Source organism: Bombina bombina, chromosome 5, assembly GCF_027579735.1.
Source record: "Bombina bombina isolate aBomBom1 chromosome 5, aBomBom1.pri, whole genome shotgun sequence".
NCBI lineage: Eukaryota > Metazoa > Chordata > Amphibia > Anura > Bombinatoridae > Bombina > Bombina bombina.
Genome location: NC_069503.1, coordinates 1,162,142,161 through 1,162,166,960, shown reverse-complemented (window position 1 = coordinate 1,162,166,960; position 24,800 = coordinate 1,162,142,161). Strand labels below are relative to the sequence as shown.

The 24,800-nt window shown below is 46.7% G+C and overlaps 1 protein-coding gene across 2 annotated transcripts in view; it reads left to right on the top strand.

Moving 5' to 3' along the window:
- Nucleotides 1-24,800, top strand: part of FBXL6 (F-box and leucine rich repeat protein 6) — a 441,814-nt gene that overhangs the window by 257,273 nt on the left and 159,741 nt on the right. For both annotated transcript variants that reach the window (XM_053715504.1, XM_053715503.1), the window contains one exon: nt 17,256-17,363. In XM_053715504.1, the coding sequence (XP_053571479.1) occupies nt 17,256-17,363 (108 nt within the window). The remainder of the gene's footprint in view (nt 1-17,255; nt 17,364-24,800) is intronic.

The window sequence follows — 24,800 nt, the reverse complement described above, 5'->3', positions numbered from 1 at the left end:
GCGGCACTCTCCTTGTGTGTGTGGGTTGTGTGAGACACAGCGGCACTCTCCCGTTGTGTGTGTGTGAGACACAGCGGCACTCTCCCTGGTTTGTGTGTGTGTGAGACACAGCGGCACATCTCCCTGGTGTACTGCTGGTGTGTGTGAGACACAGCGGCACTCTCCCTGGTTTGTGTGTGTGTGAGACACAGCGGCACATCTCCCTGGTTTGTGTAGTGTGTGAGACAACATCGGCACTCTCCCTGCGTTTGTGTGTGTGTCGTGTGAGACACAGCGGCACTCTCCCTGGTTGTGTCGTGTGTGAGGCCACAGCGGCACTCTCCCTTGGTGTGTGTGTGAGAGACCACAGCGGCCACTCTCCATGGTTTGTGTGGGTTGTCAGTGAGACACAGCGGCAGTCCTCCCTGGTTTGTGTGTGTGTGTGTGTGAGACACAGCGGCACTCTCACCCTGGTTTGTGTGCTGTGTGGTGTGAGACACAGCGGCACTCTCCCTGGTTTGTGTGTGTGAGACACATGCGGCACTCTCCCTGGTTTGTGTGTGTGTGTGTGAGACACAGCGGCACTCTCCCTGGTTTGTGTGTGTGTGAGACACAGCGGCACTCTCCCTGGTTTGTGTGTGTGTGTGTGAGACACAGCGGCACTCTCCCTGGTGTGTGTGTGTGAGACACAGCGGCACTCTCCCTGGTTTGTGTGTGTGTGTGAGACACAGCGGCACTCTCCCTGGTGTGTGTGTGTGTGAGACACAGCGGCACTCTCCCTGGTGTGTGTGTGTGTGAGACACAGCGGCACTCTCCCTGGTTGTGTGTGTGTGAGACCACAGCGGCACTCTCCCCTGGTTTGTGTGTGTGTGAGACACAGCGGCACTCTCCCTGGTTTGTGTGTGTGTGTGTGAGGACACAGCGGCACTCTCCCTGGTTTGTGTGTGTGTGAGACACAGCGGCACTCTCCCTGGTTTGTGTGTGTGTGAGACACAGCGGCACTCTCCCTGGTTTGTGTGTGTGTGTGTGAGACACAGCGGCACTCCCTGTTTGACCCCCCTCCGTTTGTGTGTGTGTGAGACACAGCGGCACTCTCCCTGGTTTGTGTGTGTGTGAGACACAGCGGCACTCTCCCTGGTTTGTGTGTGTGTGTGTGAGACACAGCGGCACTCTCCCTGGTGTGTGTGTGTGAGACACAGCGGCACTCTCCCTGGTTTGTGTGTGTGTGTGTGAGACACAGCGGCACTCTCCCTGGTTTGTGTGTGTGTGTGTGAGACACAGCGGCACTCTCCCTGGTTTGTGTGTGTGTGTGTGTGAGACACAGCGGCACTCTCCCTGGTTTGTGTGTGTGTGTGTGAGACACAGCGGCACTCTCCCTGGTGTGTGTGTGTGAGACACAGCGGCACTCTCCCTGGTGTGTGTGTGTGTGAGACACAGCGGCACTCTCCCTGGTTTGTGTGTGTGTGAGACACAGCGGCACTCTCCCTGGTTTGTGTGTGTGTGAGACACAGCGGCACTCTCCCTGGTTTGTGTGTGTGTGAGACACAGCGGCACTCTCCCTGGTTTGTGTGTGTGTGTGTGAGACACAGCGGCACTCTCCCTGGTTTGTGTGTGTGTGAGACACAGCGGCACTCTCCCTTGTGTGTGTGTGAGACACAGCGGCACTCTCCCTTGTGTGTGTGTGTGTGAGACACAGCGGCTGTCTCCCTGGTTTGTGTGTGTGTGTGTGAGACACAGCGACTGTCTCCCTGGTTTGTGTGTGTGAGACACAGCGGCACTCTCCCTGGTTTGTGTGTGTGAGACACAGCGGCACTCTCCCTGGTGTGTGTGTGTGTGAGACACAGCGGCACTCTCCCTGGTGTGTGTGTGTGTGAGACACAGCGGCACTCTCCCTGGTGTGTGTGTGTGTGAGACACAGCGGCACTCTCCCTGGTTTGTGTGTGTGTGTGTGAGACACAGCGGCACTCTCCCTGGTTTGTGTGTGTGTGTGTGAGACACAGCGGCACTCTCCCTGGTGTGTGTGTGTGTGTGTGTGTGAGACACAGCGGCACTCTCCCTGGTTTGTGTGTGTGTGAGACACAGCGGCACTCTCCCTGGTTTGTGTGTGTGTGTGTGTGAGACACAGCGGCTGTCTCCCTGGTTTGTGTGTGTGTGTGTGAGACACAGCGGCTGTCTCCCTGGTTTGTGTGTGTGTGTGTGTGAGACGCAGCGGCACTGTCCCTGGTGTGTGTGTGTGTGAGACGCATCAGCACTGTCCCTGGTTTATGTGTGTGCGTGTGAGACGCAGCGGCACTGTCCCTGGTGTGTGTGTGTGTGAGACACAGCGGCACTCTCCCTGGTGTGTGTGTGTGTGTGTGTGTGAGACACAGCGGCACTCTCCCTGGTGTGTGTGTGTGTGTGTGTGTGTGAGACGCAGCGGCACTCTCCCTGGTGTGTGTGTGTGTGTGTGTGTGTGTGAGACGCAGCGGCACTCTCCCTGGTGTGTGTGTGTGTGTGTGTGTGTGAGACGCAGCGGCACTCTCCCTGGTGTGTGTGTGTGAGACGCAGCGGCTGTCTCCCTGGTGTGTGTGTGTGAGACACAGCGGCTGTCTCCCTGGTTTGTGTGTGTGTGAGACGCAGCGGCTGTCTCCCTGGTGTGTGTGTGTGTGAGACACAGCGGCTGTCTCCCTGGTTTGTGTGTGTGTGAGACACAGCGGCTGTCTCCCTGGTTTGTGTGTGTGTGTGAGAGACACAGCGGCTGTCTCCCTGGTTTGTGTGTGTGTGTGAGAGACACAGCGGCTGTCTCCCTGGTTTGTGTGTGTGTGTGTGTGTGAGACGCAGCGGCACTGTCCCTGGTTTATGTGTGTGAGACACAGCGGCTGTCTCCCTGGTTTGTGTGTGTGTGTGTGAGACACAGCGGCTGTCTCCCTGGTTTGTGTGTGTGTGTGAGAGACACAGCGGCTGTCTCCCTGGTTTGTGTGTGTGTGTGTGAGAGACACAGCGGCTGTCTCCCTGGTTTGTGTGTGTGTGTGTGTGTGAGACGCAGCGGCACTGTCCCTGGTTTATGTGTGTGAGACACAGCGGCACTCTCCCTGGTTTGTGTGTGTGTGTGAGAGACACAGCGGCTGTCTCCCTGGTTTGTGTGTGTGTGTGAGAGACACAGCGGCTGTCTCCCTGGTTTGTGTGTGTGTGTGTGTGTGAGACGCAGCGGCACTGTCCCTGGTTTATGTGTGTGAGACACAGCGGCTGTCTCCCTGGTTTGTGTGTGTGTGTGTGAGACACAGCGGCTGTCTCCCTGGTTTGTGTGTGTGTGTGTGAGACACAGCGGCTGTCTCCCTGGTTTGTGTGTGTGAGAGACACAGCGGCTGTCTCCCTGGTTTGTGTGTGTGTGTGTGAGACGCAGCGGCACTGTCCCTGGTTTATGTGTGTGCGTGTGAGACGCAGCGGCACTGTCCCTGGTGTGTGTGTGTGAGACGCAGCGGCACTGTCCCTGGTGTGTGTGTGTGTGAGACGCAGCGGCACTCTCCCTGGTGTGTGTTTGTGTGTGTGTGTGTGTGAGACGCAGCGGCACTGTCCCTGGTGTGTGTGTGTGTGAGATGCAGCAGCACTGTCCCTGGTGTGTGTGTGTGAGACGCAGCGGCACTCTCCCTGGTGTGTGTTTGTGTGTGTGAGACGCAGCGGCACTCTCCCTGGTGTGTGTGTGTGAGACACAGCGGCACTCTCCCTGGTGTGTGTGTGTGAGACACAGCGGCACTCTCCCTGGTGTGTGTGTGTGAGACACAGCGGCACTCTCCCTGGTGTGTGTGTGTGAGACACAGCGGCACTCTCCCTGGTGTGTGTTTGTGTGTGTGAGACACAGCGGCACTCTCCCTGGTGTGTGTGTGTGTGAGACGCAGCGGCACTCTCCCTGGTGTGTGTGTGTGTGTATGAGACACAGCGGCTGTCTCCCTGGTTTGTGTGTGTGTGAGACACAGCGGCACTCTCCCTGGTGTGTGTGTGAGACGCAGCGGCACTCTCCCTGGTGTGTGTGTGTGTGACGCAGCGGCTGTCTCCCTGGTGTTTGTGTATGAGAGAGAAGCAGCGGCTACGTATCAGTATTACCGGTGTGACATGTTACATATCAGTATTACAGGTGTGAAACGTTACATATCAGTATTACAGGTGTGAAACGTTACATATCAGTATTACAGGTGTGACATGTTACATATCAGTATTACAGGTGTGAAACGTTACATATCAGTATTACAGGTGTGAAACGTTACATATCAGTATTACAGGTGTGAAACGTTACATATCGGTATTACAGGTGTGACATGTTACATATCAGTATTACATGTGTGACACGTTACATATCAGTATTACAGGTGTGACACGTTACATATCGGTATTACAGGTGTGACACGTTACATATTAGTATTACAGGTGTGACACGTTACATATCAGTATTACAGGTGTGACACGTTACATATCGGTATTACAGGTGTGACACGTTACATATCGGTATTACAGGTGTGACACGTTAAATATCAGTATTACAGGTGTGACACGTTACATATCAGTATTACAGGTGTGTCACGTTTCATATCAGTATTATATGTGTGACACGTTACATATTAGTATTACAGGTGTGACAAGTTACATATCAGTATTACATGTGTGACACGTTACATATCAGTATTACAGGTGTGACACGTTACATAACAGTATTACAGGTGTGACGTGTTACATATCAGTATTACATGTTGCATATCAGTATTACAGGTGTGACACGTTACATATCAGTATTACAGGTGTGACACGTTACACATCAGTATTACAGGTGTGACACGTTACATATCAGTATTACAGGTGTGACACATTACATATTAGTATTACAGGTGTGACACGTTACATATCAGTATTACAGGTGTGACACGTTACATATCAGTATTACAGGTGTGACACGTTGCATATCAGTATTACAAGTGTGACACATTACATATTAGTATTACAGGTGTGACACGTTACATATCAGTATTACAGGTGTGACACGTTACATATTAGTATTACAGGTGTGACACGTTACATATCAGTATTACAGGTTTGACACATTACATATTAGTTTTACAGGTGTGACACGTTACATATCAGTATTACAGGTGTGACACGTTACATATCAGTATTACATGTTACATATCAGTATTACAGGTGTGACACGTTACATATCAGTATTACATGTTACATATCAGTATTACAGGTGTGACACATTACATATCAGTATTACATGTTACATATTAGTATTACAGGTGTGACACATTACATATCAGTATTACAGGTTTGACACATTACATATTAGTTTTACAGGTGTGACACGTTACATATCAGTATTACAGGTGTGACACGTTACATATCAGTATTACATGTTACATATCAGTATTACAGGTGTGACACATTACATATCAGCATTACTGGTGTGACACATTACATATCAGTATTACAGGTGTGACACGTTACATATCAGTATTACAGGTGTGACACGTTACATATCAGTATTACAGGTGTGACACGTTACATATCAGTATTACAGGTGTGACACGTTACATATCAGTATTACAGGTGTGACACGTTACATATCAGTATTACAGGTGTGACACATTACATATCAGTATTACAGGTGTGACACGTTACATATCAGTATTACAGGTGTGACACGTTACATATCAGTATTACATGTTACATATCAGTATTACAGGTGTGACACGTTACATATCAGTATTACATGTTACATATCAGTATTACAGGTGTGACACGTTACATATCAGTATTACATGTCACATATCAGTATTACAGGTGTGACACATTACATATTAGTATTACTGGTGTGACACATTACATATCAGTATTACAGGTGTGACACGTTACATATCAGTATTACAGGTGTGACACGTTACATATCAGTATTACAGGTGTGAAACGTTACATATCAGTATTACAGATGTGACACGTTACATACCAGTATTACAGGTGTGAGACGTTACATATCAGTATTATATATCAGTATTACATGTGTGACACGTTACATATCAGTATTACAGGTGTGACACGTTACATATCAGTATTACAGGTGTGAAACGTTACATATCAGTATTACAGGTGTGACACGTTACATAACATAATTTATGCTTACCTGATAAATTTATTTCTCTTGTAGTGTATCCAGTCCACGGATCATCCATTACTTGTGGGATATTCTCCTTCCCAACAGGAAGTTGCAAGAGGATCACCCACAGCAGAGCTGCTATATAGCTCCTCCCCTCACTGCCATATCCAGTCATTCGACCGAAACAAGCCGAGAAAGGAGAAACCATAGGGTGCAGTGGTGACTGTAGTTTAATTAAAATTTAGACCTGCCTTAAAAGGACAGGGCGGGCCGTGGACTGGATACACTACAAGAGAAATAAATTTATCAGGTAAGCATAAATTATGTTTTCTCTTGTTAAGTGTATCCAGTCCAAGGATCATCCATTACTTGTGGGATACCAATACCAAAGCTAAAGTACACGGATGATGGGAGGGACAAGGCAGGAACTTAAACGGAAGGAACCACTGCCTGTAGAACCTTTCTCCCAAAAACAACCTCTGAAGAAGCAAAAGTGTCAAATTTGTAAAATTTTTAAAAGGTGTGAAGCGAAGACCAAATCGCAGCCTTGCAAATCTGTTCAACAGAGGCCTCATTTTTAAAGGCCCAGGTGGAAGCCACAGCTCTAGTAGAATGAGCTGTAATCCTTTCAGGGGGCTGCTGTCCAGCAGTCTCATAGGCTAAGCGTATTATGCTCCGAAGCCAAAAGGAGAGAGAGGTTGTCGAAGCTTTTTGACCTCTTCTCTGTCCAGAGTAAACGACAAACAGGGCAGATGTTTAACGAAAATCTTTAGTAGCCTGTAAGTAAAACTTCAAGGCACGGACTACGTCCAGATTATGCAAAAGACGTTCCTTCTTTGAAGAAGGATTAGGACACAATGATGGAACAACAATCTCTTGATTGATATTCCTGTTAGAAACCACCTTAAGTAAAAACCCAGGTTTGGTACGCAGAACTACCTTGTCTGAATGAAAAATCAGATAAGGGGAATCACAATGTAAGGCAGATAACTCAGAGACTCTTCGAGCCGAGGAAATAGCCATCAAAAACACAACTTTCCAAGATAAAAGTTTAATATCAATGGAATGAAGGGGTTCAAACGGAACTCCCTGAAGAACTTTAAGAACCAAGTATAAGCTCCACGGGGGAGCAACAGTTTTAAACACAGGCTTAATCCTAACCAAAGCCTGACAAATGCCTGGACGTCTGGAACTTCTGCCAGATGCTTGTGCAAAAGAATAGACAGAGCAGAGATCTGTCCTTTTAAAGAACTAGCTGATAAGCCTTTGTCCAAACCCTCTTGGAGAAAGGACAATATCCTAGGAATCCTAACCTTACTCCATGAGTAACTCTTGGATTCACACCAATAAAGATATTTACGCCATATCTTATGGTAGATTTTCCTGGTGACAGGCTTCCGAGCCTGTATTAAGGTATCAATGACTGACTCAGAGAAGCCACGCCTTGATAGAATCAAGCGTTCAATCTCCATGCAGTCAGTCTCAGAGAAATTAGATTTGGATGATTGAAAGGACCTTGTGTTAGAAGGTCCTGCCTCAGAGGCAGAGTCCATGGTGGAAGAGATGACATGTCAACTAGGTCTGCATACCAGGTCCTGCGTGGCCACGCAGGCGCTATCAGAATCACTGATGCTCTCTCCTGTTTGATTTTGGCAATCAGTCGAGGGAGCAGAGGAAACGGTGGAAACACATAGGCCAGGTTGAAGAACCAAGGAGCTGCAAGAGCATCTATCAGCGTTGCTTCCGGGTCCCTGGACCTGGATCCGTAACAAGGAAGCTTGCCGTTCTGGCGAGACGCCATGAGATCCAGTTCTGGTTTGCCCCAACGATGGACCAGTTGAGCAAACACCTCCGGATGGAGTTCCCACTCCCCCGGATGAAAAGTCTGACGACTTAGAAAATCCGCCTTCCAGTTCTCTACGCCTGGGATGTGGATAGCTGACAGGTGGCAAGTTTGAGACTCTGCCCAGCGAATTATCTTTGAGACTGCTAACATCGCTAGGGAACTCCTGGTTCCCCCTTGATGGTTGATGTAAGCCACAGTCGTGATATTGTCCGACTGAAATCTGATGAACCTCAGTGTTGCTAACTGAGGCCAAGCTAGAAGAGCATTGAATATTGCTCTTAACTCCAGAATATTTATTGGGAGGAGTTTCTCCTCCTGAGTCCACGATCCCTGAGCCTTCAGGGAGTTCCAGACTGCGCCCCAACCTAGAAGGCTGGCATCTGTTACAATCGTCCAATCTGGCCTGCGAAAGGTCATACCCTTGGACAGATGGACCCGAGAAAGCCACCAGAGAAGAGAATCTCTGGTCTCTTGATCCAGATTTAGTAGAGGGGACAAATCTAAGTAATCCCCATTCCACTGACTTAGCATGCATAATTGCAGCGGTCTGAGATGCAGGCGCGCAAATGGCACTATGTCCATTGCCGCTACCATTAAGCCGATTACTTCCATGCACTGAGCCACTGACGGGCGTGGAATGGAATGAAGGCCACGGCAAGCATTTAGAAGTTTTGATAACCTGGACTCCGGCAGGTAAATTTTCATCTCTACAGAATCTATAAGAGTCCCTAGGAAGGAGACTCTTGTGAGTGGTGATAGAGAACTCTTTTCCACGTTCACTTTCCACCCATGCGACCTCAGAAATGCCAGAACTATCTCTGTATGAGACTTGGCAATTTGAAAGCTTGACGCCTGTATCAGGATGTCGTCTAGATACAGAGCCACCGCTATGCCTCGCGGTCTTAGAACCGACAGAAGTGAGCCCAGAACCTTTGTAAAAATTCTCGGGGCAGTGGCCAACCCGAAGGGAAGAGTTACAAATTGGTAATGCCTGTCTAGAAAGGCAAACCTTAGGAACCCATGATGATCTTTGTGAATCGGTATGTGAAGGTAGGCATCCTTTAAGTCCACTGTGGTCATGTACCTGACCCTCTTGGATCATGGGTAGGATGGTCCGAATAGTTTCCATTTTGAATGATGGAACTCTGAGGAATTTGTTTAAGATCTTTAGATCCAAAATTGGTCTGAAGGTTCCCTCTTTCTTGGGAACCACAAACAGATTTGAATAAAATCCCTGTCCTTGTTCCGTCCGCGGAACTGAATGGATCACTCCCATTACTAGGAGGTCTTGCACACGGCTTAGGAATGCCTCTTTCTTTATCTGGTTTGCTGAAAACCTTGAAAGATAAAATTTCCCTTGTGGAGGAGAAGCTTTGAAGTCCAGAAGATATCCCTGAGATATGATCTCCAACGCCCAGGGATCCTGAACATCTCTTGCCCACGCCTGGGCGAAGAGAGAAAGTCTGCCCCCCACTAGATCCGTTTCCGGATAGGGGGCCGTTCCTTCATGCTGTCTTGGGGCAGCAACAGGCTTTCTGGCCTGCTTGCCCTTGTTCCAGAACTGGTTAGGTTTCCAGGCCTGTCTGGAATGAGCAACAGTTCCCTCTTGTTTTGAAGCGGAGGAAGTTGATGCTGCTCCTGCCTTGAAATTTCGAAAGGCACAAAAATTAGACTGTTTGGCCTTTGATTTGGCCCTGTCCTGAGGAAGGGTATGACCCTTGCCTCCAGTAATGTCAGCAATAATTTCCTTCAAGCCAGGCCCGAATAAGGTCTGCCCCTTGAAAGGAATGTTGAGTAATTTAGACTTTGAAGTCACGTCAGCTGACCAGGATTTAAGCCATAGCGCCCTACGCGCCTGGATGGCGAATCCGGAATTCTTAGCCGTTAGTTTAGTCAAATGAACAATGGCATCAGAAACAAATGAGTTAGCTAGCTTAAGCGTTCTAAGCTTGTCAATAATTTCATTCAATGGAGCTTTCTGGATGGCCTCTTCCAGGGCCTCAAACCAGAATGCCGCCGCAGCAGTGACAGGCGCAATGCATGCAAGGGGCTGTAAAATAAAACCTTGTTGAATAAACATTTTCTTAAGGTAACCCTCCAATTTTTTATCCATTGGATCTGAAAAAGCACAACTGTCCTCAACCGGGATAGTGGTACACTTTGCTAAAGTAGAAACTGCTCCCTCCACCTTAGGGACCGTCTGCCATAAGTCCCGTGTAGTGGCGTCTATTGGAAACATTTTTCTAAATATAGGAGGTGGGGAAAAGGGCACACCGGGTCTATCCCACTCCTTGCTAATAATTTCTGTAAGCCTTTTAGGTATAGGAAAAACGTCAGTACACACCGGCACCGCATAGTATCTATCCAGCCTACACAATTTCTCTGGAATTGCAACTGTGTTACAGTCATTCAGAGCAGCTAATACCTCCCCAAGCAATACACGGAGGTTCTCAAGCTTAAATTTAAAATTAGAAATCTCTGAATCAGGTTTCCCCGAGTCAGAGATGTCACCCACAGACTGAAGCTCTCCGTCCTCATGTTCTGCATACTGTGACGCTGTATCAGACATGGCTCTAACAGCATTTGCGCGCTCTGTATCTCTCCTAACCCCAGAGCTATCGCGCTTGCCTCTTAATTCAGGCAATCTAGATAATACCTCTGACAGGGTATTATTCATGATTGCAGCCATGTCCTGCAAGGTAATCGCTATGGGCGTCCCTGATGTAATTGGCGCCATATTAGCGTGCGTCCCCTGAGCGGGAGGCGAAGGGTCTGACACGTGGGGAGAGTTAGTCGGCATAACTTCCCCCTCGACAGAACCCTCTGGTGATAATTCTTTTATAGATAAAGACTGATCTTTACTGTTTAAGGTGAAATCAATACATTTAGTACACATTCTCCTATGGGGCTCCACCATGGCTTTCAAACATAATGAACAAGTAGGTTCCTCTGTGTCAGACATGTTTAAACAGACTAGCAATGAGACTAGCAAGCTTGGAAAACACTTTAAAACAAGTTTACAAGCAATATAAAAAACGTTACTGCGCCTTTAAGAAACACAAATTTTCCCAAATTTTGAAATAACAGTGAAAAAATGCAGTTACACTAACAAAATTTTTACAGTGTATGTAATAAGTTAGCAGAGCATTGCACCCACTTGCAAATGGATGATTAACCCCTTAATGCCAAAAACGGAATAACAAATGACAAAAACGTTTTTTTTAAACAGTCACAACAACTGCCACAGCTCTACTGTGGCTTTTTACCTCCCTCAATACGACTTTTGAAGCCTTTTGAGCCCTTCAGAGAAGTCCTGGATCATGCAGGAAGAAGCTGGATGTCTGTGTCTGTAATTTTTGCTGTGCAAAAAAACGCCAAAATAGGCCCCTCCCACTCATATTACAACAGTGGGAAGCCTCAGGGAACTGTTTCTAGGCAAAATTCAAGCCAGCCATGTGGAAAAAACTAGGCCCCAATAAGTTTTATCACCAAACATATGTAAAAAACGATTAAACATGCCAGCAAATGTTTTAAAATACACTTTTATAAGAGTATGTATCTCTATTAATAAGCCTGATACCAGTCGCTATCACTGCATTTAAGGCTTTACTTACATTACTTCGGTATCAGCAGCATTTTCTAGCAAATTCCATCCCTAGAAAAATATTTTAACTGCACATACCTTATTACAGGAAAACCTGCACGCTATTCCCCCTCTGAAGTTACCTCACTCCTCAGAATATGTGAGAACAGCAAAGGATCTTAGTTACTTCTGCTAAGATCATAGAAAACGCAGGCAGATTCTTCTTCTAAATACTGCCTGAGATAAACATTACACTCCGGTACCATTTAAAAATAACAAACTTTTGATTGAAGAAATAAACTAAGTATAAAACACCACAGTCCTCTTACGACCTCCATCTTAGTTGAGAGTTGCAAGAGAATGACTGGATATGGCAGTGAGGGGAGGAGCTATATAGCAGCTCTGCTGTGGGTGATCCTCTTGCAACTTCCTGTTGGGAAGGAGAATATCCCACAAGTAATGGATGATCCCTGAACTGGATACACTTAACAAGAGAAATTAGTATTACAGGTGTGACACGTTACATATCAGTATTACATGTGTGACACGTTACATATTAGTATTACAGGTGTGACATGTTACATATTAGTATTACAGGTGTGACACGTTACATATCAGTATTACTGGTTTGACACGTTACATATCAGTATTACAGGTGTGACACGTTACATTTTAGTATTACAGGTGTGACACGTTACATATCAGTATTACAGGTGTGACACGTTACATATCAGTATTACATGTTACATATCAGTATTACAGGTGTGTCACGTTTCATATCAGTATTATATGTGTGACACGTTACATATTAGTATTACAGGTGTGACACGTTACATATTAGTATTACAGGTGTGACACGTTACATATTAGTATTACAGGTGTGACACGTTACATATCAGTATTACAGGTGTGACACGTTACATATTAGTATTACATGTGTGACACGTTACATATCAGCATTACAGGTGTGACACGTTACATATTAGTATTACAGGTGTGACACTTTACATATCAGTATTACAGGTGTGACACGTTACATATCAGTATTACATGTTACATATCAGTATTACAGGTGTGACACGTTACATATTAGTATTACAGGTGTGACACTTTACATATCAGTATTACAGGTGTGTCACGTTACATATCAGTATTAAAGGTGTGACATGTTGCATATCAGTATTACAGGTGTGACACTTTACATATCAGTATTGCATGTGTGACACGTTACATATCGGTATTACAGGTGTGACACGTTACATATCAGTATTACATGTGTGACATGTTACATATTAGTATTAAAGGTGTGACACATTACCTATCAGTATTACAGGTGTGACACGTTACATGTTAGTATTACAGGTGTGACACGTTACATGTTAGTATTACAGGTTTGACACTTTACATATCAGTATTGCATGTGTGACACGTTACATATCAGTATTACAGGTGTGACACGTTACATATCAGTATTACATGTGTGACACATTACATATTAGTATTACAGGTGTGACACGTTACATATCAGTATTACATGTGTGACACTTTACATATCAGTATTACAGGTGTGACACATTACATATCAGTATTACATGTGTGACACATTACATATTAGTATTACAGGTTTGACACTTTACATATCAGTATTACATGTGTGACACTTTACATATCAGTATTACAGGTGTGACACGTTACATATCAGTATTACAGGTGTGACACGTTACATATTAGTATTACAGGTGTGACACGTTACATATCAGTATTACATGTGTGACACATTACATATTAGTAATACGTGTGACATGTCACATATCAGTATTACGTGTGACACGTTACATATCAGTATTACATGTGTGACACGTTACATATCAGTATTACATGTGTGACACGTTACATATCAGTATTACAGGTGTGACACGTTACATATCAGTATTACAGGTGTGACACGTTACATATCAGTATTATATGTTACATATCAGTATTACAGGTGTGTCATGTTACATATCAGTATTAAAGGTGTGACATGTTGCATATCAGTATTACAGGTGTGACAAGTTACATATCAGTATTACAGGTGTGACACGTTACATATCAGTATTATATGTTACATATCAGTATTACAGGTGTGACATGTTGCATATCAGTATTACAGGTGTGAAATGTTGCATATCAGTATTACAGGTGTGACACGTTACATATCAGTATTACAGGTGTGACACGTTACATATCAGTATTATATGTTACATATCAGTATTACAGGTGTGTCACGTTTCATATCAGTATTATATGTGTGACACGTTACATATCAGTATTACAGGTGTGACATGTTGTATATCAGTATTACAGGTGTGACACGTTACATATCCGTATTATATGTTACATATCAGTATTACAGGTGTGTCACGTTACATATCAGTATTATATGTTACATATCAGTATTACAGGTGTGACACGTTACATATCAGTATTATATGTTACATATCAGTATTACAGGTGTGACACGTTACATATCAGTATTATATGTTACATATCAGTATTACAGGTGTGACATGTTGCATATCAGTATTACAGGTGTGACACGTTACATATCAGTATTACAGGTGTGACACGTTACATATCAGTATTATATGTTACATATCAGTATTACAGGTGTGACATGTATATCAGTATTACAGGTGTGACATGTTGTATATCAGTATTACAGGTGTGACACGTATATCAGTATTACAGGTGTGACACGTTGTATATCAGTATTACAGGTGTAACATGTTGCATATCAGTATTACAGGTGTGTCACGTTACATATCAGTATTATATGTTACATATCAGTATTACAGGTGTGACACGTTACATATCAGTATTATATGTTACATATCAGTATTACAGGTGTGTCACGTTACATATCAGTATTATATGTTACATATCAGTATTACAGGTGTGTCACGTTTCATATCAGTATTATATGTGTGACACGTTACATATCAGTATTACAGGTGTGACCCGTTGCATATTAGTATTACACGTTACATATCAGTATTACAGGTGTGACACGTTACATATCAGTATTAAAGGTGTGACATGTTGCATATCAGTATTACAGGTGTGACACGTTACATATCAGTATTACAGGTGTGACACGTTACATATTAGTATGACAGGTGTGACACGTTACATATCAGTATTACATGTTACATATCAGTATTATATGTGTGATACGTTACATATCCATATTACAGGTGTGACACGTTACATATCAGTATTACAGGTGTGACACGTTACATATCAGTATTACAGGTGTGACACGTTACATATCAGTATTACAGGTGTGACACGTTACATATCAGTATTACAGGTGTGACACGTTACATATCAGTATTACATGTGTGACACGTTACATATCAGTATTAAAGGTGTGACATGTTGCATATCAGTATTACAGGTGTGACACGTTACATATCAGTATTACAGGTGTGACACGTTACATATCAGTATTAAAGGTGTGACATGTTGCATATCAGTATTACAGGTGTGACACGTTACATATCAGTATTACAGGTGTGACACGTTACATATCAGTATTACAGGTGTGACACGTTACATATCAGTATTAAAGGTGTGACATGTTGCATATCAGTATAACAGGTGTGACACGTTACATACCAGTATTACAGGTGTGACACGTTGCATATTAGTATTACATGTGTGACACGTTACATATCAGTATTACATGTTGCATATCAGTATTATATGTGTGATACGTTACATATCCGTATTACAGGTGTGACACGTTACATATCAGTATTACAGGTGTGACACGTTACATATCAGTATTACAGGTGTGACATGTTACATATCAGTATTACATGTGTGACACGTTACATATCAGTATTACATGTGTGACACGTTACATATCAGTATTACAGGTGTAACACTTTACATATCATGTGACACGTTACATATCAGTATTACAGGTGTGACACGTTACATATCAGTGTTCCATGTGTGACACGTTACATATCAGTATTACATGTGTGACACGTTACATATCAGTATTACAGGTGTGACACGTTACATATCAGTATTACATGTGTGACACGTTACATATCAGTATTACATATGTGACACGTTACATATCATTATTACAGGTGTGACACGTTACATATCATGTGACACGTTACATATCTATTACAGGTGCGACACGTTACATATCAGTATTACAGGTGTGACACGTTACATATCAGTATTACATGTGTGACACGTTGCATATCATGTGACACGTTACATATCAGTATTACAGGTGTGACACGTTACATATCAGTATTACAGGTGTGACACGTTACATATCAGTATTACAGGTGTGACACGTTACATATCAGTATTACAGGTGTGACACGTTACATATCATGTGACACGTTACATATCAGTATTACAGGTGTGACACGTTACATATCAGTATTACAGGTGTGACACGTTACATATCAGTATTACATGTGTGACACGTTACATATCAGTATTACAGGTGTGACACGTTACATATCAGTATTACAGGTGTGACACGTTACATATCATTTTTACAGGTGTGACACATTACATATCGTGTGACACGTTACATATCATTTTTACAGGTGTGACACATTACATATCATGTGACACGTTACATATCAGTATTACAGGTGTAACGTTACATATCCGTATTACAGGTGTGACACGTTACATATCAGTATTACAGGTGTGACATGTTGCATATCAGTATTACAGGTGTGACACGTTACATATCAGTATTACAGGTGTGACACGTTACATATCAGTATTACAGGTGTGACACGTTACATATCAGTATTACAGGTGTGACACGTTACATATCAGTATTACAGGTGTGACACGTTGCATATCAGTATTACATGTGTGACACGTTACATATCAGTATTACAGGTGTGACACGTTACATATCAGTATTACATGTGTGACACGTTACATATCTTTACAGGTGTGACACGTTACATATCATGTGACACGTTACATATCAGTATTACAGGTGTGACACGTTACATATCAGTATTACAGGTGTGACACGTTACATATCAGTATTACATGTGTGACACGTTACATATCAGTATTACTGGTGTGACACGTTACATATCAGTATTATATGTTACATATCAGTATTACAGGTGTGACACGTTACATATCAGTATTACAGGTGTGACACGTTACATATCAGTATTACATGTGTGACACGTTACATATCACTATTACAGGTGTGACACGTTATATATCAGTATTACATGTGTGACACTTTACATATCATTATTACAGGTGTGAATGGTTACATATCATGTGACACGTTACATATCAGTATTACAGGTGTGACACATTACATACCAGTATTACAGGTGTGACACGTTACATATCAGTATTACATGTGTGACACGTTACATACCAGTATTACAGGTGTGACACGTTACATATCAGTATTACATGTGTGACACGTTACATATCAGTATTACAGGTGTGACACGTTACATACCAGTATTACAGGTGTGACACGTTACATATCAGTATTACATGTGTGACACGTTACATATCAGTATTACAGGTGTGACACGTTACATATCAGTATTACAGGTGTGACACGTTACATATCAGTATTACTTGTTACATATCAGAGTTTCTTCTCTCACTGCCTCACTCAGCTCCTCTAGTTATGCAGCTGTTTCTTTTCCCCTTAGGTGGAGTCCCTGGCTGTACTTGGCACATTTGAAGTGTGTGGCTCTCGCTTACAACGTCTTTTTCTGACTTACAGCAACAAGTCAAGTGCCATCCTCAGTAGTTTATCAGTGAGTCTGTTACCCATCTCATCCCTCTGCTTGCTGACTGCTCTCTCCCCATCTCACCCCTCTGCTTGCTGACTGTTATCTCTCCCCCATCTCATCCCTCTGCTTGCTGACTGTTATCTCTCCCCCATCTCATCCCTCTGCTTGCTGACTGCTATCTCTCCCCCATCTCACCCCTCTGCTTGCTGACTGCTATCTCTCCCCCATCTCATCCCTCTGCTTGCTGACTGCACTCTCCCCATCTCATCCTTCTGCTTGCTGACTGCACTCTCCCCCATCTCATCCCTCTGCTTGCTGACTGCACTCTCCTTCATCTCATCCATCTGCTTGCTGACTGCACTCTCCCCCATCTCATTCCTCTGCTTGCTGACTGCACTCTCCCCCATCTCATCCCTCTGCTTGCTGACTGCACTCTCCCCCATCTCATCCCTCTGCTTGCTGACTGCACTCTCCCCCATCTCATCCCTCTGCTTGCTGACTGCACTCTCCTTCATCTCATCCATCTGCTTGCTGACTGCACTCTCCCCCATCTCATTCCTCTGCTTGCTGACTGCACTCTCCCCCATCTCATCCCTCTGCTTGCTGACTGCACTCTCCCCCATCTCATTCCTCTGCTTGCTGACTGCACTCTCCCCCATCTCATCCCTCTGCTTGCTGACTGCACTCTCCTCCATCTCATCCCTCTGCTTGCTGACTGCACTCTCCCCCATCTCATCCCTCTGCTTGCTGACTGCACTCTCCCCCATCTCATCCCTCTGCTTGCTGACTGAACTCTCCCCCATCTCATCCTTCTGCTTGCTGACTGCACTCTCCTCCATCTCATCCCTCTGCTTGCTGACTGCACTCTCCTCCATCTCATCCCTCTGCTTGCTGACTGCACTCTCCTCCATCTCATCCCTCTGCTTGCTGACTGCACTCTCCCCCATCTCATTCCTCTGCTTGCTTACTGCACTCTCCCCCATCTCATTCCTCTGCTTGCTTACTGCACTCTCCCCCATCTCATTCCTCTGCTTGCTGACTGCACTCTCCCCCATCTCATCCCTCTGCTTGCTGACTGCACTCTCCCCATCTCATCCCTCTGCTTGCTGATTGCTATCTCTCCCCTATCTCAACCCTCTGCTTGCTGACTGCTATCTCTCCCCCATCTCATCCCTCTGCTTGCTGACTGCTATCTCTCCCCCATCTCATCCATCTGCTTGCTGACTGCACTCTCCCCCATCTCATCCCTCTGCTTGCTGATTGCTATCTCTCCCCTATCTCATCCCTCTGCTTGCTGATTGCTATCTCTCCCCTATCTCATCCCTCTGCTTGCTGACTGCTATCTCTCCCCCATCTCATCCCTCTGCTTGCTGACTGCTATCTCTCCCCCATCTCATCCCTCTTCTTGCTGACTGCTATCTCTCCCCCATCTCATCCCTCTGCTTGCTGACTATCTCTCCCCCATCTCATCCATCTGCTTGCTGACTGCACTCTCCCCCATATCATCCCTCTGCTTGCTGACTGCACTCTCCCCCATCTCATCCCTCTGCTTGCTGACTGCACTCTCCCCCATCTCATCCCTCTGCTTGCTGACTGCACTCTCCCCCATCTCATCCCTCTGCTTGCTGACTGCACTCTCCCCCATCTCATCCCTCTGCTTGCTGACTATCTCTCCCCCATTTCATCCCTCTGCTTGCTGACTGCACTCTCCCCATCTCATCCCTCTGCTTGCTGACTGCACTCTCCCCATCTCATCCCTCTGCTTGCTGACTGCTGTCCCTCCCCCATCTCATCCCTCTGCTTGCTGACTGCTGTCCCTCCCCCATCTCATCCCTCTGCTTGCTGACTGCACTCTCCCCCATCTCATCCCTTTACTTGCTGACTGCACTCTCCCCCATCTCATCCCTCTGCTTGCTGACTGCACTCTCCTCCATCTCATCCCTCTGCTTGCTGACTGCACTCTCCCCCATCTCATCCCTCTGCTTGCTGACTGCACTCTCCCCATCTCATCCCTCTGCTTGCTGATTGCTATCTCTCCCCTGTCTCATCCCTCTGCTTGCTGACTGCTATCTCTCCCCATCTCATCCCTCTGCTTGCTGACAGCTATCTCCCCCCCATCTCACCCCTCTGCTTGCTGACTGCTATCTCTCCCCCATCTCATCCCTCTGCTTGCTGATTGCTATATCTCCCCTATCTCATCCCTCTGCTTGCTGACTGCTATCTCTCCCCCATCTCATCCCTCTGCTTGCTGACTGCTATCTCTCCCCCATCTCATCCATCTGCTTGCTGACTGCACTCTCCCCCATCTCATCCCTCTGCTTGCTGACTGCACTCTCCCCCATCTCATCCCTCTGCTTGCTGACTGCACTCTCCCCATCTCATCCTTCTGCTTGCTGACTGCTATCTCTCCCCCATCTCATCCATCTGCTTGCTGACTGCACTCTCCCCCATCTCATCCCTCTGCTTGCTGACTGCACTCTCCCCCATCTCATCCCTCTGCTTGCTGACTGCACTCTCCCCATCTCATCCCTCTGCTTGCTGACTGCACTCTCCTCCATCTCATCCCTCTGCTTGCTGACTGCACTCTCCTCCATCTCATCCCTCTGCTTGCTGACTGCACTCTCCTCCATCTCATCCCTCTGCTTGCTGACTGCACTCTCCCCCATCTCATCCCTCTGCTTGCTGACTGCACTCTCCCTATCTCATCCCTCTGCTTGCTGACTGCACTTTCCCTATCTCATCCCTCTGCTTGCTGACTGCACTCATCTCATCCCTCTGCTTGCTGACTGCATTCTCCCCATCTCATCCCTCTGCTTGCTGACTGCACTCATCTCATCCCTCTGCTTGCTGACTGCATTCTCCCCATCACATCCCTCTGCTTGCTGACTGCACTCTCCCCATCCCCTCTGCTTGCTGACTGCACTCTCCCCCATCTCATCCCTCTGCTTGCTGATTGCTATCTCTCCCCTATCTCATCCCTCTGCTTGCTGACTGCACTCTCCCCATCTCATCCCTCTGCTTGCTGACTGCACTCTCCCCCATCTCATCCCTCTGCTTGCTGACTGCACTCTCCCCATCTCATCCCTTTGCTTGCTGACTGCACTCTCCCCCATCTCATCCCTCTGCTTGCTGACTGCACTCTCCCCCATCTCATCCCTCTGCTTGCTGACTATCTCTCCCCCATTTCATCCCTCTGCTTGCTGACTGCACTCTCCCCATCTCATCCCTCTGCTTGCTGACTGCACTCTCCCCATCTCATCCCTCTGCTTGCTGACTGCTGTCCCTCCCCCATCTCATCCCTCTGCTTGCTGACTGCTGTCCCTCCCCCATCTCATCCCTCTGCTTGCTGACTGCACTCTCCCCCATCTCATCCCTTTACTTGCTGACTGCACTCTCCCCCATCTCATCCCTCTGCTTGCTGACTGCACTCTCCTCCATCTCATCCCTCTGCTTGCTGACTGCACTCTCCCCCATCTCATCCCTCTGCTTGCTGACTGCACTCTCCCCATCTCATCCCTCTGCTTGCTGATTGCTATCTCTCCCCTGTCTCATCCCTCTGCTTGCTGACTGCTATCTCTCCCCATCTCATCCCTCTGCTTGCTGACAGCTATCTCCCCCCCCCATCTCACCCCTCTGCTTGCTGACTGCTATCTCTCCCCCATCTCATCCCTCTGCTTGCTGATTGCTATATCTCCCCTATCTCATCCCTCTGCTTGCTGACTGCTATCTCTCCCCCATCTCATCCCTCTGCTTGCTGACTGCTATCTCTCCCCCATCTCATCCATCTGCTTGCTGACTGCACTCTCCCCCATCTCATCCCTCTGCTTGCTGACTGCACTCTCCCCCATCTCATCCCTCTGCTTGCTGACTGCACTCTCCCCATCTCATCCTTCTGCTTGCTGACTGCTATCTCTCCCCCATCTCATCCATCTGCTTGCTGACTGCACTCTCCCCCATCTCATCCCTCTGCTTGCTGACTGCACTCTCCCCCATCTCATCCCTCTGCTTGCTGACTGCACTCTCCCCATCTCATCCCTCTGCTTGCTGACTGCACTCTCCCCCATCTCATCCCTCTGCTTGCTGACTGCACTCTCCCCCATCTCATCCCTCTGCTTGCTGACTATCTCTCCCCCATTTCATCCCTCTGCTTGCTGACTGCACTCTCCCCATCTCATCCCTCTGCTTGCTGACTGCACTCTCCCCATCTCATCCCTCTGCTTGCTGACTGCTGTCCCTCCCCCATCTCATCCCTCTGCTTGCTGACTGCTGTCCCTCCCCCATCTCATCCCTCTGCTTGCTGACTGCACTCTCCCCCATCTCATCCCTTTACTTGCTGACTGCACTCTCCCCCATCTCATCCCTCTGCTTGCTGACTGCACTCTCCTCCATCTCATCCCTCTGCTTGCTGACTGCACTCTCCCCCATCTCATCCCTCTGCTTGCTGACTGCACTCTCCCCATCTCATCCCTCTGCTTGCTGATTGCTATCTCTCCCCTGTCTCATCCCTCTGCTTGCTGACTGCTATCTCTCCCCATCTCATCCCTCTGCTTGCTGACAGCTATCTCCCCCCCATCTCACCCCTCTGCTTGCTGACTGCTATCTCTCCCCCATCTCATCCCTCTGCTTGCTGATTGCTATATCTCCCCTATCTCATCCCTCTGCTTGCTGACTGCTATCTCTCCCCCATCTCATCCCTCTGCTTGCTGACTGCTATCTCTCCCCCATCTCATCCCTCTGCTTGCTGACTGCACTCTCCCCCATCTCATCCCTCTGCTTGCTGACTGCACTCTCCCCCATCTCATCCCTCTGCTTGCTGACTGCACTCTCCCCATCTCATCCCTCTGCTTGCTGACTGCTATCTCTCCCCCATCTCATCCATCTGCTTGCTGACTGCACTCTCCCCCATCTCATCCCTCTGCTTGCTGACTGCACTCTCCCCCATCTCATCCCTCTGCTTGCTGACTGCACTCTCCCCATCTCATCCCTCTGCTTGCTGACTGCACTCTCCTCCATCTCATCCCTCTGCTTGCTGACTGCACTCTCCTCCATCTCATCCCTCTGCTTGCTGACTGCACTCTCCTCCATCTCATCCCTCTGCTTGCTGACTGCACTCTCCCCCATCTCATCCCTCTGCTTGCTGACTGCACTCTCCCTATCTCATCCCTCTGCTTGCTGACTGCACTTTCCCTATCTCATCCCTCTGCTTGCTGACTGCACTCATCTCATCCCTCTGCTTGCTGACTGCATTCTCCCCATCTCATCCCTCTGCTTGCTGACTGCACTCATCTCATCCCTCTGCTTGCTGACTGCATTCTCCCCATCACATCCCTCTGCTTGCTGACTGCACTCTCCCCATCCCCTCTGCTTGCTGACTGCACTCTCCCCCATCTCATCCCTCTGCTTGCTGATTGCTATCTCTCCCCTATCTCATCCCTCTGCTTGCTGACTGCACTCTCCCCATCTCATCCCTCTGCTTGCTGACTGCACTCTCCCCCATCTCATCCCTCTGCTTGCTGACTGCACTCTCCCCATCTCATCCCTTTGCTTGCTGACTGCACTCTCCCCATCTCATCCCTCTGCTTGCTGACTGCACTCTCCCCATCTCATCCCTCTGCTTGCTGACTGCACTCTCCCCCATCTCATCCCTCTGCTTGCTGACTGCACTCTCCCCCATCTCATCCCTCTGCTTGCTGACTGCACTCTCCCCCATCTCATCCCTCTGCTTGCTGACTGCACTCTCCCCATCTCATCCCTCTGCTTGCTGATTGCTATCTCTCCATCTCATCCCTCTGCTTGCTGACTGCACTCTCCCCCATCTCATCCCTCTGCTTGCTGACTGCACTCTCCCCCATATCATCCATCTGCTTGCTGACTGCACTCTCCCCATCTCATCCCTCTGCTTGCTGACTGCACTCTCCCCATCTCATCCCTCTGCTTGCTGACTGCACTCTCCCCATCTCATCCCTCTGCTTGCTGACTGCACTCTCCCCATCTCATCCCTCTGCTTGCTGACTGCACTCTCCCCATCTCATCCCTCTGCTTGCTGACTGCTGTCCCTCCCCCATCTCATCCCTCTGCTTGCTGACTGCACTCTCCCCCATCTCATCCCTCTGCTTGCTGACTGCACTCTCCCCATCTCATCCCTCTGCTTGCTGACTGCACTCTCCCCATCTCATCCCTCTGCTTGCTGACTGCTGTCCCTCCCCCATCTCATCCCTCTGCTTGCTGACTGCACTCTCCCCCATCTCATCCCTTTACTTGCTGACTGCACTCTCCCCCATCTCATCCCTCTGCTTGCTGATTGCTATCTCTCCGTGGAAAGGATAATCCTAGGCGCCAAATGCAGGCTAAGGTATACAAGAATTTATTACGACAGGAGTACAGGGTATTAAAATATAAAATACAATAAAAAATGCAATGTTTTAAAAGTAAGTAGACATGGATCCACGCTAGTACAAATGTAATAAAAAACAGATTTGAAAAAAATTATATACTGTGACAGTATGATAATATATATAAACAGCTATGTCATGTTATAAAGTGCAATACTCCAGAGTGCTAAAATTTGTGTTAAAAATTTCAAATGAAAATCAATGTCAATCAATAAAATCAAATAAAATCAAATAAAGTAGTTTCCAGTGGATGTGGAGGAAGTGTGTAAAACGAAAAATAAAAAAATAGATGCAAAAAATAAAGTGGTAGTCAGTATAAGTATTAATCCAAAAAAAGAAGAAGAAAGGAAAGTCACAACACAAGTCCAAAATGGATCCGCTGGGGTGCTTCTAAAAATGTGTATCCAAATGGTGCTAGTGTATTGCCGGTGTCCAGTTGATAAAAAAATAAAAACCAAAAGAAAAATATATAGTCAATGGTGTCCAAAAAATGTCAATAAATATCAGTGAATCTCCCTCGATGGGGGTGTTTCCAGCCTGGATAGGCTGGTTTAGGTGAAGAAAGGTGGCACAATAAAAAACAGTGCACAGAAAAAAAGTAAAAATATAAATATATGAGAACATCTCATCCCTCTGCTTGCTGACTGCACTCTCCCCCATCTCATCCCTCTGCTTGCTGACTGCACTCTCCCCATCTCATCCCTCTGCTTGCTGACTGCACTCTCCCTATCTCATCCCTCTGCTTGCTGACTGCACTCTCCCCATCTCATCCCTCTGCTTGCTGACTGCACTCTCCCCCATCTCATCCCTCTGCTTGCTGACTGCACTCTCCCCATCTCATCCCTCTGCTTGCTGACTGCACTCTCCCCCATCTCATCCCTCTGCTTGCTGACTGCACTCTCCCCATCTCATCCCTCTGCTTGCTGACTGCACTCTCCCTATCTCATCCCTCTGCTTGCTGACTGCACTCTCCCCATCTCATCCCTCTGCTTGCTGACTGCACTCTCCCCCATCTCATCCCTCTGCTTGCTGACTGCACTCTCCCCATCTCATCCCTCTGCTTGCTGAC